General features: G+C 40.0%; 1 protein-coding gene and 1 long non-coding RNA gene across 40 annotated transcripts in view; one reads left to right on the plus strand and one right to left on the minus strand.

Annotated features, from left to right (window-relative positions):
- The window catches only part of DOCK3 (dedicator of cytokinesis 3), a 183220-nt gene that overhangs the window by 149950 nt on the left and 18264 nt on the right, over nt 1-15006 (plus strand). For all 34 annotated transcript variants that reach the window (XR_015274895.1, XR_015274896.1, XR_015274897.1 and 31 more), the window contains 8 exons: nt 4606-4692; nt 6261-6365; nt 10199-10340; nt 11043-11209; nt 11739-11825; nt 12282-12461; nt 13423-13506; nt 14779-14895. Coding sequence is in view for 30 of the 34 variants with exons in the window: in XM_086845695.1 (XP_086701821.1) it covers nt 4606-4692; nt 6261-6365; nt 10199-10340; nt 11043-11209; nt 11739-11825; nt 12282-12461; nt 13423-13506; nt 14779-14895 (969 nt within the window). In the remaining 4 variants the exon portion in view is untranslated. The remainder of the gene's footprint in view (nt 1-4605; nt 4693-6260; nt 6366-10198; nt 10341-11042; nt 11210-11738; nt 11826-12281; nt 12462-13422; nt 13507-14778; nt 14896-15006) is intronic.
- Nucleotides 1-15006, minus strand: part of LOC147651031 (uncharacterized) — a 75999-nt gene that overhangs the window by 38732 nt on the left and 22261 nt on the right. For 3 of the 6 annotated variants that reach the window (XR_015274900.1, XR_015274903.1, XR_015274901.1), the window contains exons 3-4: nt 2841-2901; nt 2668-2753 (exon numbers count right to left, since the gene is read on the minus strand). This is a non-coding gene — a long non-coding RNA (uncharacterized LOC147651031). The remainder of the gene's footprint in view (nt 1-2667; nt 2754-2840; nt 2902-15006) is intronic. The other 3 variants (XR_015274904.1, XR_015274899.1, XR_015274902.1) reach the window with 1 other exon arrangement.

Here is a 15006-nt window from a genome sequence, read left to right on the forward strand (position 1 = left end):
GCTTCCTTCCCTTTTCCTGACTGACTTAGGTCTTGCAAGCCATCATCTCAGTTCAGTAGTCTGGAAGTAAATTTGCATCAAAAGGGTTTCTAACATGACAAATTGGCTCTCTGGACAAAAAAACAGATGAGAAAAGGTATTTCATTATGTATGGCATTTGGAATGGGTTAGGGAAGCCAACAGGACAAACACCAGAACATTTTTAAACTTTTAAACCAAGCTTTGGATCAGCTGATGTGGCAGAGTGCCAGTTCCTCAGCTTTTGAGGGGTGGGATTGCATTTTGTAGCTGTCTATGCAAACTGCTGTGCTATGACTCACTCGAGAACTTGCTTTGTGCTTAACCTACACAAGGAAATGGCAGGCAAATGCTATAGGGGTCTCTTTATTGAAAAAGATTTAAGTCCTTTCAGTGTCACTTATTTTAAAGTGATTTTCAATTGAAGTGCAGTTCCATCCACTGCACAAGAAGAAAATCAATCCATTTCAATTTCATATATAGAGTATGGGTTTTCTACAGTTAATTGTATTTTTTTTTTCAATTACTGCAGAGGTAGATGTTTTAGTCCCTTGTGTAATGGTGTTTTGGGAACATTTCAGAGGTGAACCTTTAAAGTGACATCATCTGTTGGAGTATTTTCAAATTTTTCCCTTCTCTAGGAAAATTCCTACAGCTTACGTTCTTGGGAGATAATGTCTGTATGTGTGCCTTGGGGTTGATTTTGCTGTGATGGCAATGATAGTGGCATTAAATACAAATGTGACTTGGTTCTTGTGGGCTGCCATTCCAGATAATTCATTCCTAGTCCTGGTAATAGGAGTTGCATATGGCAGAAACATTTTCTACAGAACCTGCAAAAGGAAGTGAAGTCAGATTCCTGTGTGAAGGAAGAAATGGCCCATTTATGAGGAAGTGATTAAGATTTTTTTTCTGTGTGTCTGCCAGAGTTGCTCTTTTGTGATAACACTGCATATGGTTCTCTCATTTCAGAAGTTTTATGGGGTTTTCAGACTGCACTTAAAAACAAATTACTAGTTTGTGCAAATATTGCACTACTGTACTGTCTGACTAGACAAAGATGATAGAGGCACTATGGAAAGAAGTGAGCCTTTATTTTTGATAACAACAGTGAATCCATATACACAGTGGAGGAGAGTAAAAATTGACTGATCTAATTAGGCTATAAAACTCCTAATAGATTATAGAGTGTTAACCTCTTGAGATTTTCTCCCCACTGGATGTTTTTGGTTTTGATTTGTGTTTTAATCCTCCTTTATTACAAATGGTAGCTGAATGATTAAATAATCCATTTAAGCAGTGTATATGTCACTCAGGCTATGGAAGTGAAAGGTGCTGAGAAGCCAAATCCTCCTTTTCAGCACTTGCTGTGTGACAGGGAGCAGCTCAGGGAATGGAAGAAACCTGCTTCCCTCTACTTGTGTCTGGCAGCTTCTTTCTGCTCTATCCTGAGATGCTCCTTCCTCAGGTTCTGCACAGCAGGATTTGTTGTTCTCCTTCAGTTGCATTTCCAGAGATCCATTTCTCATGCTGCTCCCAGCCTCTTCCACCAAGTGAGGGTGTCAAGGCAGAGTGTAAAGGCTGTAAGAATTCTGCATTTGCTTATAGGAAAATTTTCTCAGGACAAGAATGGGAGGAAAACCAGCCACAAGGGCGTCTTGTGACATGCCAGTGGCACAGCCTGTGGCAGGCCTGGGATGCTGCAGTGGGTGTAGAACTGACTCCCACCCTCAGCAGCATCAGCAGCAGCCCTGTGCTGGGAATGAACATGGTGTTCCAAAGCCCTTTTAGCCTTCACTGGTCATGTGTCCCTTCCTGCTGATTTCTGCTACGCTGTGAATTGTTTTGTGGCTCAGCTGGCAGTGTGTGCAAGTACATAACTTAAATTGAAGATATTTTTAACCCTCAGTTACAATTTTGACCATTAAAATTCAGAAGTTCTCTAGTTGAAGACATCCGTGAATGGAACAGTTTGAACCCAACTGATCACGTTTCTGCACAGCAATAGCTCAAAAACTACACAACCCTTTTCCGTCCAGTTCACTGCTTGATTTATTAACTGACAATTCTGACCAGCTCCCACCATGGCAATGCAGGCTCTGTTCTCCTTAGTGCAGCCAAGTGTGCGCAGAGACCCAAAGCAGTGTTCCCAGAGCACTTAGTTTTTTGATCATGTGCTCCATACCCAACACTTGAAATCATTTCTCTTGTGTACCCTCATGGGAATCATTTCCAAAAGAAATGTACCTTGGGATGTGAGTAAATAAAGGCTGGCATTCAGAAGGGTTGATTCTCTCTACCTGTGCCCCCATATGTGAAGTCAGCTGAGAGTTGCTGGTGCCATAGGAGAAAGCTGCAATAAATGCCTTTGAATGTGGCTTTCAAGTAATACACAACATGCAAGCACATCAGAAGTCAGCAAAACAGAAAACACTAATGAGGAAAATTACCAGTGGAGACATCAGGAAGTTATTTGAAGAGGGAAGTGTCACTTGCATGTCACATGGAATTGCATATTAGTTATATGTACTGTGAAGATGTTACTCATTAGCATCACAGATTTTAAAAGTGAACCTCTGGTGACTTGGATATCCATTCAATCCTTTTCCTTTCAAATATCTACAAACCATTTTCTCTTTAGGAAGTTACCTGTATGCTGTTTTTCTTCACTTCTCTATCTCATCTTGTATCTGCAGAATACTCAGGTAGCACAGTGGAATTTCTTGGTGTGGAAACTGAAACAAAGAGAGAGCCTGAGTTAGGATGGCAGGAATGGTATCAAGGTACAAGAGGTAGTATATATAGGAATCAGACGTAGTTACCTGTTGTTAATTTAATTGACATCAGAAAAGGAGCATGAAAAGGTTACATCCCTCAGATCACCTGGAGGGAAAACAGCCAGTGAGCTTTCTGCTTCTGTCCAGAACACAGATTAGAGAGCTAGGCAGGCTTTAGTCACAGCATCCCATTTTGGAAGTAAGACAGCTTGGACTCTCTGAGGGAAAAAAAGTCATTTATTCCTGGCCAGATGTTTTAGAAGTGAACATAGATCAGCTGAGGACTGAAAATCTATGTATAGTATCTCTGTAAAGAATGTTCTGCAACCATAAAAAATACAATGGTGTTTGAGTTTCCAAATACAAACACTTGGCTATGGTTGATCTCAGTTCAATGGATCAGTTAGTGTGTCATGGACTTCGACAACCAACAGCAAAAGTCCTGTAAATTTGAGATCACAAATACCTTACTAATATTCAGAGTAGTAAAGAAACTGGTCTTTCAGTTCCTTTCCTATTGTATCTACTTTGATCTAAATAAATCTCAGGCCTCCCATTCTCCCAAACTACAAACACTGTCAGAATATCCAAATTGATTCTGGTACAATATTTTATTTAGCAAGTTTTTATGGAAGTTTTTGTAATTAACTGAAGTTAAAGAGCTGTAATAAGGAAGTGGTAGTAAGGAGAGAATAGATATTACAAATGTGGGCTTAAAGAGAAACACTGTAAACTGCCTCATAAATTAAATCAAACAGTGCAGAGATTCACTTTTTTATGTGAAGGTACATGTAACCAGAAAAACTGTTTCCATATTAAGCGGTAATATTTCACATAATTGCTGTTAATGACTGTTACCAAGAATTTACGGTATTGCTATTAATATTCTTAAAACTTCAGGTGATAGTCTAACTCACACATTAATTTTGTTTTCACTACAGCAGGGTCCCAAGTAAAACAACTGGCAAATTAGCCCAGTAATGCATAATAAAACTTAATCCAGTAAAGGTTCAACTGAGACCTTGGTGCTCTAAATCCTTTACCATAAGCATGGTAAGAAACAGCCACTCCCCCAAAAGGTTTCCAGTGTGTGCAGGTAAAAGGAAGAGGAGATTTCAGTGTAAAATGATCTCTCCAAAAAGGCCACTTGAGGTAACAGGAGAGTCTTTCTCTCAGTGTGGGTGTGCCCAAAGTGGGTGTCTCCCTCCTGACCTCTGGGATGATGAGTATGGTGTGCTTGGAGAGATTTATTGTGTGGCACTGGGAGCTGAAGAAATGAGTGTGGCTTTCTGAATATGGATATTGATCACTGCAGTAATGCAGGTCAGTTCTGAGGATGTTTTATGTATTGGAATGTTCCCACTGCCTGACAGTTTGTGCTTTCAGTGGGAAGGAACAGATTGGGAAGGGGAGCACTTTGCTGGGGAGCGAAGCCCTAACTCTGTACTTCAAGGAGTTCTAGTGTAGGAAGCAAAGGAGCTGTTGGGGGTGGGTTGAAGGGGTGTCTAGCAAGAAGAAAAAATATTAGTTTTATTATCTTTCTCCAGCTAAGTTCCCAGTCTCATAAATGAACTGTCAGAACAAGCAGTATGTGTGTGTAATTTCCACGGAACATATGCCTCTGTTCCCATCTTTTAGAAGGAATTGATCTGCTATTTAATGGAAATGGTTTCATCGCATTGCATTTTCACATCTAATCTCTGCCATTTCATACCAAATGAATTCCCAGAATTGAGTTTCCATATTGCTCTCAGCTGGGTTGGCAGTAGCATTGTGTTTGCTGTGAGTGTGATTTGCTTTGGCCCCGCAGAGCTGGGAGTTCGGCATCCCGCTGTGCCGAGAACTGGCCATCCAGTACGAGAGCCTCTATGATTACCAGAGCCTCAGCTGGATTCGGGTAAGTGGCAGCATTCTCTCTCCTTGCAGACTCTTACATCATTCCCCAGAGCATTTTGCTCTCCTGTCAGAGCATTCTGAATTTTAAAAAATAATCACATTCCTTATAGTGCTCCATGCATTCAGTGTGACTCCTTGCCGTTGATTCATATTGATGAGTTTGTAGGTCCACTGAAATAATTCCCAAGTCTGGTAGCAGTAAAAGCCTGTGAGTACATGGAGACAGCACACACACACACAGGAGCTGGGCTTGCTATTGTAATGGCATATTTACATATATTTTTGCATAAAAATATCCTGGTTTTTAATACATATTTTAATTCCAAAAGAATCAAGGACAGCTTGTGCCCCAGTGAGATAAGATGAACAAGAGAGAAAGAATGAAGAAGGAAAATATTTATGGCATTCTTATCAGTTTACAAAGATCTGGTTCTCTGGTACAACCAAACATGAGGAAATCAGGGCACATTTGCTGTGTCATGCTTTTATCAAAAAAAAAGATGAAGTTCCTGTTGTTATTTAGAAACTTCCTGAATGTGAAAATAGTTCATCTCCTCCTGTCCCGTGGGGTAGCATACATGTATCCAAATTTGAGATTTATGCTGCATGGATATACACAATTTTCTTTCTAAAAAGTCCAGTTTATTTTTATCTGAAGACACCTGTCTAACAAGGTCTCATAAACTGCACTTCTGAAGAATCTGTTTTTTCCAAAGTGTCCCCAAAGAGAGCACATGACCAGCTTGGCTGTGCACTCTGTGGGCCATTCACACCACCACCACATTCCTTGATGCTTCCTGCAATGACTTTGGGACCTTCTCCTTTCTGGAAAAGGAGATGATGTTTGTGGGAACTGAGCACGAACTGGGATGCAATATTGCAAGTTAAGGTTCTTTGCAGTGGAAGCAATGGTGTCAAACTGGTTCTTCTCCTTGAAGAGCCACCCTTTGCATTGGTGAAATTCCTGTGAGCCTTTCAACTGACGTTCAGTTTTCCAAGGGTCTGGAAATCCCACTCTCGATCTGTGTTGGCACAATGCCACAAAACTAGTTATTGGAACTAGAAAAAAGTTCTCTTCCTTTTTCCAACCACCTTTTTCTTCCACATTAAACCTTCTGGTGCACAGAACTGTAGAAGATTTAATTTTGTTTTATCCTTTTTCATGCCCCTCAACTCAATTAAAGCAAACCCAATTAGATGTAATTTTCCAGGCAGTGGTATGGATTTTGATCTGTAGGAAAGAACAGGACACTGTGAGCCAGGCAATGTGGATCTTAATCTCAGCTTTGCCATTAATTCCTCAATGCAAAGAAAATTACATGCAAGACCTGTTTAATTTAAAATAAGATAAACCAAGAAAAATGTCATCTTCCAAAATGTAAAGTCTAGTCTGTTCCACCATGTAGACTGGTTTAATTAATAATTTTTATATTTAACAAAATTATTTTGTTCTTTTCATAAAAAATTGTGGGGGTAAAAGAGTAATATGATATTTTAATGAGTCTTGAGATGTTAATGTTTTAAGTGCAGCTTTAAGGGTCTGATAGCAGCTATCTCTTTCATCCACAGAAAATGGAAGCTACCTATTATGACAATATCATGGAACAGCAGCGCTTAGAACCAGAGTTTTTCAGAGTTGGTTTCTATGGTCGAAAATTCCCATTTTTCCTGCGGGTAAGCCAAACTTATACAGGATGTGACAAAACGACCAGGCTCAGAGTAGCTGTTAAGGCTTTGTATTTCTGTTTTGAAGATATGATGTCTACTATTCAGCATTTTTTTTTACACCTGCACAAATAAACACAGTTTACTGGCTGAACTGAAGGACGCGATCCACTGGGAATGTTCTTGGGAACAGAGATCAGAAATTTGACTCACACCACTAGGAATTTTTGATGATCTGCAGATGCAGCACAAATTGTCTCTATATTAAGCAAAATGCTGTATTGCAGCAATGTTGGGTCATTAAAACTAATTTTCATCATCTCAAATTATCACACTTTAAAAAAAGTCTCACTTGACAGAATTCTAATCCCAGCCTGATGACTCGTATGCTATGTGCAAGTGAAAATTTCCTCTCTTGAATGAAAAACCAAACAGCTTCTTTGGACATGTCCTCACTTGGAGCTCATTGTCTGCCGGTGTACCAATCCACTTTGAAAGTGAAATTTTCTTTTTTTCCTAATGAGGAATCAAAATTTAAATGGGTATTTGTTTATACAATGTCTTGTTGCTAGTTTAGAGCAAGGAAGGAATAGAATCTGACAAGTGCTCCAAGAGCTGCCTGCAAATTGATGGCAGACACCATCAAATGTGACAGGACAAGGTAACTGGAAGCTTTCAAGGACTGGAGGTGCATGGTTTGTGTTCTCTTTGAAGGAATGGTTTGACAAGAGGTGGCACCAATCAAGGTACCCAGGATGAAGCCATACAAAGCCAAGCCATTTTGAAAGCTGCCCTCTTATACTTCCCTCTGATTATGAAGTTGTTTTTGTTTTTTTTAATGAGGATTTCAACATTTAATTATAGTCTTTTAATGGAAACACAGGCAGAGGGACTAAAGGCAAATTGAAATTAGTCAAGGAGAAGAAATACCAATGGATAAAGGGCGGTGATTTCATGTTATTTGAAGGTGAACAGTGCCAGAATCAGAGAATCACAGAATCATTTAGGTTGGAAAAAGCCTCCAAGATCATCAATCCAATCTTGGACCAATCACCACCTTGTCAACCAGACAATGGCACCAAGTGCTACGTCCAGCTGCTTCTTGAACACCTTCAGGGATGATGACTTCATCACCCCCATAGGCAGCCCCTTCCAATGCCTGACAACCCTTTCCACAAAAAAATTATTCATGATGTTCAGCCTGAATGTCTCCTGGTGAAGCTTGAGGCATTTCTTCTCCTCCTGTCCCTTGTTCCCTGGGAGCAAAGCCCAATCCCCACCTGGCTACCACTTCCTGTCAGGGAGTTGTAGAGGGTAAGAAGGTCCCCCCAAGCCTCCTTTCCTCCAGTCTGAGCCCTTCCTCCCTCAGCTGCTCCTCACAGAATTTAGAATGCAGCAGCCTGAAGCAGTGTGTAGAACACCCCTGCAGAGGAATCCAAAGAAAGCACAGGTGCTGCAGAGTGAACCCCAAGCTGCCCTTTCATGAAGATCTCCAGAGAAAACTGACAATTCCTGGTTTTTATATCTAGCAACAAATGTTTCAGCAACTGAGTGACAGCACAGTCATCAAGGCACACAAGCATTCCTAACATCTGAAGTACTGTCAGTGACTTGAGCTTATCTTTTTACCTTGTGGATCCTCACTTTTACCTGGGATCCTGCATGGCCAAGGTGTTTGGCACTGCTTGAGCTTCCTGTGCTCAGCCCTGACTCTTTGCAGTGCTGTAACAATGTGGATCCTTGGCTGGAGACATTACCAGCAAACACGAGCGTACATAATTATAATCCTTGTTAATTCTGCAATTATATTTGGTAGCAGTACTTCTGATAGCAGATTACTAATGTAGCAATCTCATTACAAGTCATCCTCCTCCTTTCTCTCCCTAATGATGCATACAGCACACACATTGTGGAGCACAGACTAAGCCCATTAGCAGTCACATCAGCATGGATCACACTGTAAAGAGATTGGAAGCAGCTATTCTAGAGAAGAAAAAGATTTACATGGATTTAAAATCTTCAAATGGATATGGGAGTGATTTAAAGTGTTCAAATAACTCCAAGCCCTTTTCTCATGTATTTTTCTTTTGCTGTATAGACAATACAGAATGTCTGTTAAGACAGAAAATAAGCACTTCTTTCTACATCTTTGATTTTTGAAGACCCTTTGTCTAAAAAAGTCATTGTTCATGTTTCTATGAATTCTGCATCTATTTCTAGCCTTCCTACATAAGTAAATTTAATTTAAAACTGTCGATATTTTCCATCTGCCAGAAGTTCAAGTAAGGCCTGACAAGCCATATTTTGAGATCTTGTGCTAGCATCTGTCTGAAAAGTCTTATTAAATTTAGCTTTGAGGTGTTTTCAGGGCATTATTTTTAGAATCGCAATAACTTTATTTATAGGCTTACAGTTTTCTAGATTGCTGCAATAAAAAGCTAAAACAGCTAATGCAGTAAGTGTCATGAAGAGATTCACCTTCAAACATGGGCTCACTCCAAATTCAATAGCTGCAAAGTTTGAGCATTCCTGACTGAACTGTCAAGATTCATCATGTGATTCTTCTCCCAGTCCATTGGCTGCTGTGACTGATGCACACAAAGTGACACATGTCACAGCCGGAGATCCTTTCCAGAAAGTTGAAATGCAAAGCCAAAGATAACTGAACTCTTTGGCTGTGTTTTATGATCTGGTTTTGTTACTTTCCCTATGATTTTGCTACAAGATCAAAAACTGCTTAACCTCATCCCTTTTCCAGAGCAATTAAAAACACATTCTTGAATATACTGCAGCTTCTAAATGCAAGAAATAAAATGCTGTTCTTGTTTGATAAATTTTTAATTGTTTTATGAAGGTGAAAACCCTCCCTGTTCTTCTAGTTATTATGTGTATGAGTTTAAATTATCAAAATCAGAGAATTTGCCTGCTTTGATTGGTCTTGCACTAGGAGATATTAACACTGATGAAAATTGTGGTTTCTGAGTGTTAAGACACTGGAATACAATCTTCCTGACACTGAGGACTTTAAAAATTCTGTATTGTGCTGTTTGGAGTTAGAGATGGCTCAAAAAGCATCCAAGAACTCTGCACAAGTGGTTCAATGCCTCAAGAGTCATATCTAAATGCAGCTTTCCATTATTAGCAGAAATGAAATTTTGTTCATCAAGAGGAAAGTGTTTTTGGGGCCAAAGGGGAATTTGTTAAGTGGCCACTGAGAATTCTTGGTAAAGCTTTTCTGTATTGCTGTACTATAGACAGGGGAGTTCCTGAGCATGTATTGCTCATCATGATCAGGGCTGGGTTGTATGGCTGTGATAATACAGCAGTGATTAAACAGTGATCTTTGTGAATAGTTTGTTGCAACTTCTCTCTAAGGAGAACTGATAAAATGATAAACATATATCTCCCTTTGTTCTGTGAGATCCTCAGGACTTTTATCTATCTGGTGTAAACTGTATTTGACAGCAGCTTTCCCAGCGTAGAACAGCCAAGCTGGTGACTTAAGTTTTAGTTGATACGTTTCAGTATAGTTCAATTAAAAATAGTGACTTTTCTGAAAAGCAGGTAAGAAGGGACCATAAGACTGAATGCTAGGAGTGCCTGAATCCAGAAGCATTGTACTGTTCAGATAGCAGTGGAATAGTTTCCTCATTCATCACTTCTTCATGTGAAAAACTTTTCTTTCTAAAGAAAAAGGAAGGGATAAAATACATCTACTCTCACATTAGCATATTGCTACTGTCATTTATCTCTGGTTTTGTAGTAACATTTAAAGTGAGATAGAAGTCAATAGAATTTAACTTACTTTTAAGGACACTAATTTATGCTTATCCTTCTTGCAGAACAAAGAATATGTGTGTCGGGGCCACGACTATGAGAGGCTGGAAGCCTTCCAGCAGAGGATGCTGAGCGAGTTCCCTCAAGCCATCGCAATGCAGCACCCAAACCACCCTGATGACTCCATATTGCAGTGTGATGCCCAGTGTATCCTTCTGTGAAAGAGCAAACTCTCCCTGGAGCTGGGGCACAGCACAGAGGTAGAGCTGGATATGGACAAAACCAGACCCTGTCTGCAGAAGGCAGTAACAGGTTCGTTGTGGGACATGGTGTTGGAGAGAAAGGTGACTTTTTATTCAGGGAGTAATGCAGCTCATGTTCCGTGCAGAAGGGAAAGAGCTGTGCTAACTCATATCCATGTTTTAATGCTTTATCAACAGCACTGACATCACACACAGTTTGTGTCCTTAGGAGTGTTCCTGATACCTTCTCTTGGCCAATATTTGGTTGGGTACAGATACTAGTTTTCCATTCTGCTTATTTATTTTTACTTCAGTATTTTAATTTTTTGCAATTTCTCTTTCTTCAAAACTGCTGAACCTTTTTATATCCAAGGCTTTGAATCTCATTATTCTCATTGGTCACCTGTACTGGGATTTGGTACACTCAGCATAATACTCAGTGTATTTAAGGACTGAACCACATCACATTTAAGGGGGTTGCAGGGACATTGGAGAGTTTAGTCATGGAACCTGCACTATCTGGCTTCTGAGAGAACAGCATGGATACCATGCAGGATTTGAACTTAAAGGACACTGTCAGCAAATGGAGCCTCCTGTGTGGGTTGCTGTTTCCTATTTGTCTTTCCTAACACATAGATAAAGCTTTCTTTGACTGCACAATTACCAGATTTACAGATCTATGCAGTGACTCCTATCCCAGACAATATAGACGTGCTGCAAATGGACCGCGTCCCTGATCGCATCAAGAGCTTTTACCGCGTCAACAACATCCGCAAGTTCCGCTACGACAGACCCTTCCACAAGGGCCCCAAGGACAAGGAGAATGAGTTTAAGGTAGAAGTAGCAAATAAGCAGTGTTTGAGTGTTCATCTCTTCAAGGTGAATACTGTCTTGTTATTTTATGCTGATAGAGCCTTTCAGGTAACCATGATTTGATAGCCAAAGATACCGCAGTAACTCAAGTAACAGGTTAAGTCCATGGTCTGATTGTATACTGTCAAGTTCTGACCTGATTAAAGCATTGTCCAGTCTAAGAGTGAGTTATTTTAGTGCCAGGAGACACTGTTTGGCTGGACTTTTTTTTTTTTTTTTTAAATTACTGACACATAGGTATACAATGTCTTTTTGGGTCCCATGACACAACTGGTGATTGGTTAAGTTTTAAACATGAATAGAAATGTTGAATGTGTTGCTTCAAGCATACTGAATTCCTGGTTTGTTGTTGAAGTGACCTTCTGGAGAATTAATGCACAAGAAGTTAATGAGTTATTTTCTGAGCCTTGTCCCCTTCACACTTGTAGTAAGAGCACAGAGGATGTGGATGTGATTCACTGTTCCTCACAGCCTCAATTACTCCTTGCAGAGCTTGTGGATTGAACGCACCACTCTGACCCTGACTCACAGTTTGCCTGGGATCTCTCGTTGGTTTGAAGTGGAGAGGAGAGAACTGGTAACATTCATCATTCCTTTACTTGGGGGTTGAAATGATGAGTAACTGAGGACATGGGATAGGCAGCTTAAAACTTGTTGGGCTGAAATCTTGCAGTTTAAAATGGTGTTTACCAAGATTAAATACATCCTTTTCTACCACTTCATCTAAACAATTGCTGAATGTAACTAGAGGAATTGTATGAGCTAATAGGATAATGGAGACAGTGCCAAAAGGATGGAATAATTGCATTGCTGCCATGTCTTCAGCATATAGAAAGACATCTATTATTGCAACTGAGTGACCTGAAATCCAGTACTGCCAGCAGTGGAGTTTGTTAATGCAGCTAATTTTCTACAAAGCAGTAAAAGCGAAGGGAGCTCACTGAACAATCCTGGAGTATCATTTTATTACAAGGAAGATAATAAATCTCAGTGAAGTGTCCACGGAATTAAAGTATGTTTTATTGCCTTTGAGGTTGAAGTAAGTCCTTTGGAAAATGCCATTCAAGTGGTTGAGAACAAAAACCAGGAGCTGAGGACACTGATAAGCCAGTACCAGCATAAACAAATGCATGGCAACATTAATCTTCTCAGCATGTGTCTGAATGGAGTGATTGATGCGGCCGTTAACGGGGGAATTGCGCGATACCAGGAGGTGAGCCGGGCTCTGCTTCCCACTGAGTATCACCCTTCCTCAGTTTTATTTGCATTTCTGTATCAATGACAGTATGGCTTATTAAGATAGGAAATTCTCATGTGCATTATCTAAAGATGGGGTTACACTCCCTACTTGGTTAGTCTGCATCAGTGCTTGCATAGCTGAGTGCAAGGAGTCTCCAGGGGTGGAGCTGGGATCTCACAAGGAAATTGGTATAGGTAACAGCGAGGTTTTTCAAAGATGATTCTTGGTTTACCTGGAAATCTTCACTTGGCAGGTAAAACAGTGAAGCAGCTTTTTTAATACTGCTTACATTATAAATTCATTTTGCAGTAGAGGCTCTGGGACTGGTGATAACTGATTAGGTCTGGAATCAGGAAAAACCTGATTCATGCTATTGAAATATTATCTTTGCTGATGGGCTAATTTCAGACTCACTGTAGAACTAAAATGATGTTAAATACAATATGTTTTTCAGCATAATCTCTGGCAAGCTGTTACTTAAACTGAGCATTGCAAAAGGTAGATTTAGGGTACAATATTGAAAAATTGCAGCAGTGGTTCAGGGCTGTGGGATGCGTCTTTGCAATGGAGCCATGGAGAGAATGCTCTTTAGGCTTTATATTAGTTGCCAATTTACTCACAAAATTCCTTTAGCTTTAGGCAGTTTTGGGAAGGAAACTATAAAATTCAAATAACTGGAAAGCTACAAGGCTTAGTGGTATTGCTCATCACTGTCACAGGGGGAAACTTGGTCAGAGTCATGATTCAACAGAATCGTTTTGGCTGCCAAGACCATTTTCTCTGCATCCCAGAGTGCTAAAATACAATAAAATTAAGCTCTGCTGTTATCTTAATATATTTTGTTTTCCTAAGATTTTTGGACCTTTTCCTTTTATCCTTTAACTCCAAGACTTTCCCATAAGCAAAAGACACTTTTTTTTCCCTTTTCCTGCAGGCATTTTTTGATAAGGATTATATCACAAAGCACCCTGGAGACGCAGAGAAGATCACCCAGCTCAAGGAACTCATGCAGGAACAGGTACTGTTTTTCAGGTGCAGAAGAACACTGCTACATTGTCTGGATTCATCAGCAGTCAGTCTAAACATCAGATCCAGCTGATTAATTCAGAAGCAAAGATTTTTGGTACAGGAGATCTAAGTACATTCAAACAAAAAACAAGAGGGAGGTGGGCAAGGAGATTATGACAAGTCACACACCTTATGGGATGTGAGGTGAAGCTCAGCTGAAAGTACATTAATTTTGTTTTCTACATTTATCATCCAACAGACATCTTGCTACATTTCAAGCCTGCCATTTGAACCATGTCTTCAGTCATTTCAAGCCTGACATTCTGAACTATGTCTTCCTAGCAAGTTTCAAAGATAATCAGAGGCAGGACAGGTCAGGCTTGAGATTAAAGCGTCAGAGCCACATATGAAAACTTAATGCCTATTTATATTATCTGCAGTTTTATTTTTCCATAGTGTCTCCTTGAGACATCTTGGTAGATAAAGCTGCGGGATGCTTTGATGGGAATGAAATCAGATAATCATATCCCTCTTAACTGAAAGTTTGGCAAGATACACCCCATTAAACAATGTGCCCAAATCTGAATAGAGCTACTAGGCCTTCTTCTTCAACAAGTCACTGAATTGCATTTCAGATTCCCCATCTGTAACATAGTGCTTATCTCCCTTCAATCCTCAGGAGATGTTTGAAGATTAATTAGTTATTGTTTGTACTGACTTTGGATCATGTAGGGAATTACATACATCTTAAGCCTCCTATCATTGCTATTTTCTTTCATTTGAGACCTTATATAATCTCATTCAATCATTAATATTATATGTTTAACCTTTGGAAAAGTAACCTTTAGAAGTAACTAATGAGGAGCAGGCAGAGTGACTGCATGTGCCACACTGCTGCTGTTGATCTCAATTATCAGAAACTCCTTTTAGAAGTCTCTGCTGGCAGCTCAGACCCTATCCCTGGCACTGGGAGGAGGAGCTTTGTCGCAGGGCATTATCTATGTGAGGGCATAATGCTGTTCACTCTGCAGAGACAACCTAGCTGGTATTTTTTTGCAGTTACCTCCTAAGAAAAGCAATGCAACATGACACAAATGTACTTGTCTCACACTTAAATATTGGAGTACTATGAACTTGCCAGGACTCCAAGACTTGCTTAATTATCAGCAGTTTTGTAATGGACAGTGGCATATTCCTTGCACATTGCCAGAACTGCAGGACAGGCAGTCTCTCTTAGACACAACTTATCTGGGTTTTTGATGTTGCATTTTCTTTTTCACAGGTACATGTCCTAGGAGTGGGTCTGGCAGTCCATGAGAAATTTGTACACCCTGAAATGCGTCCCCTGCATAAGAAACTGATAGATCAGTTCCAGATGATGCGATCCAGCCTGTACCACGTAAGCCATTGTCACTTTTCCATTTTTGTATTATATGATTAAACATCTGTCAGTTGCAGTAAGGTTCACAAAATAACTGGGCTGATACAGCATTGATTGAACCTACTGGAC

Source organism: Cyanistes caeruleus, chromosome 11, assembly GCF_971803275.1.
Source record: "Cyanistes caeruleus chromosome 11, bCyaCae1.hap1.1, whole genome shotgun sequence".
Lineage (NCBI taxonomy): Eukaryota > Metazoa > Chordata > Aves > Passeriformes > Paridae > Cyanistes > Cyanistes caeruleus.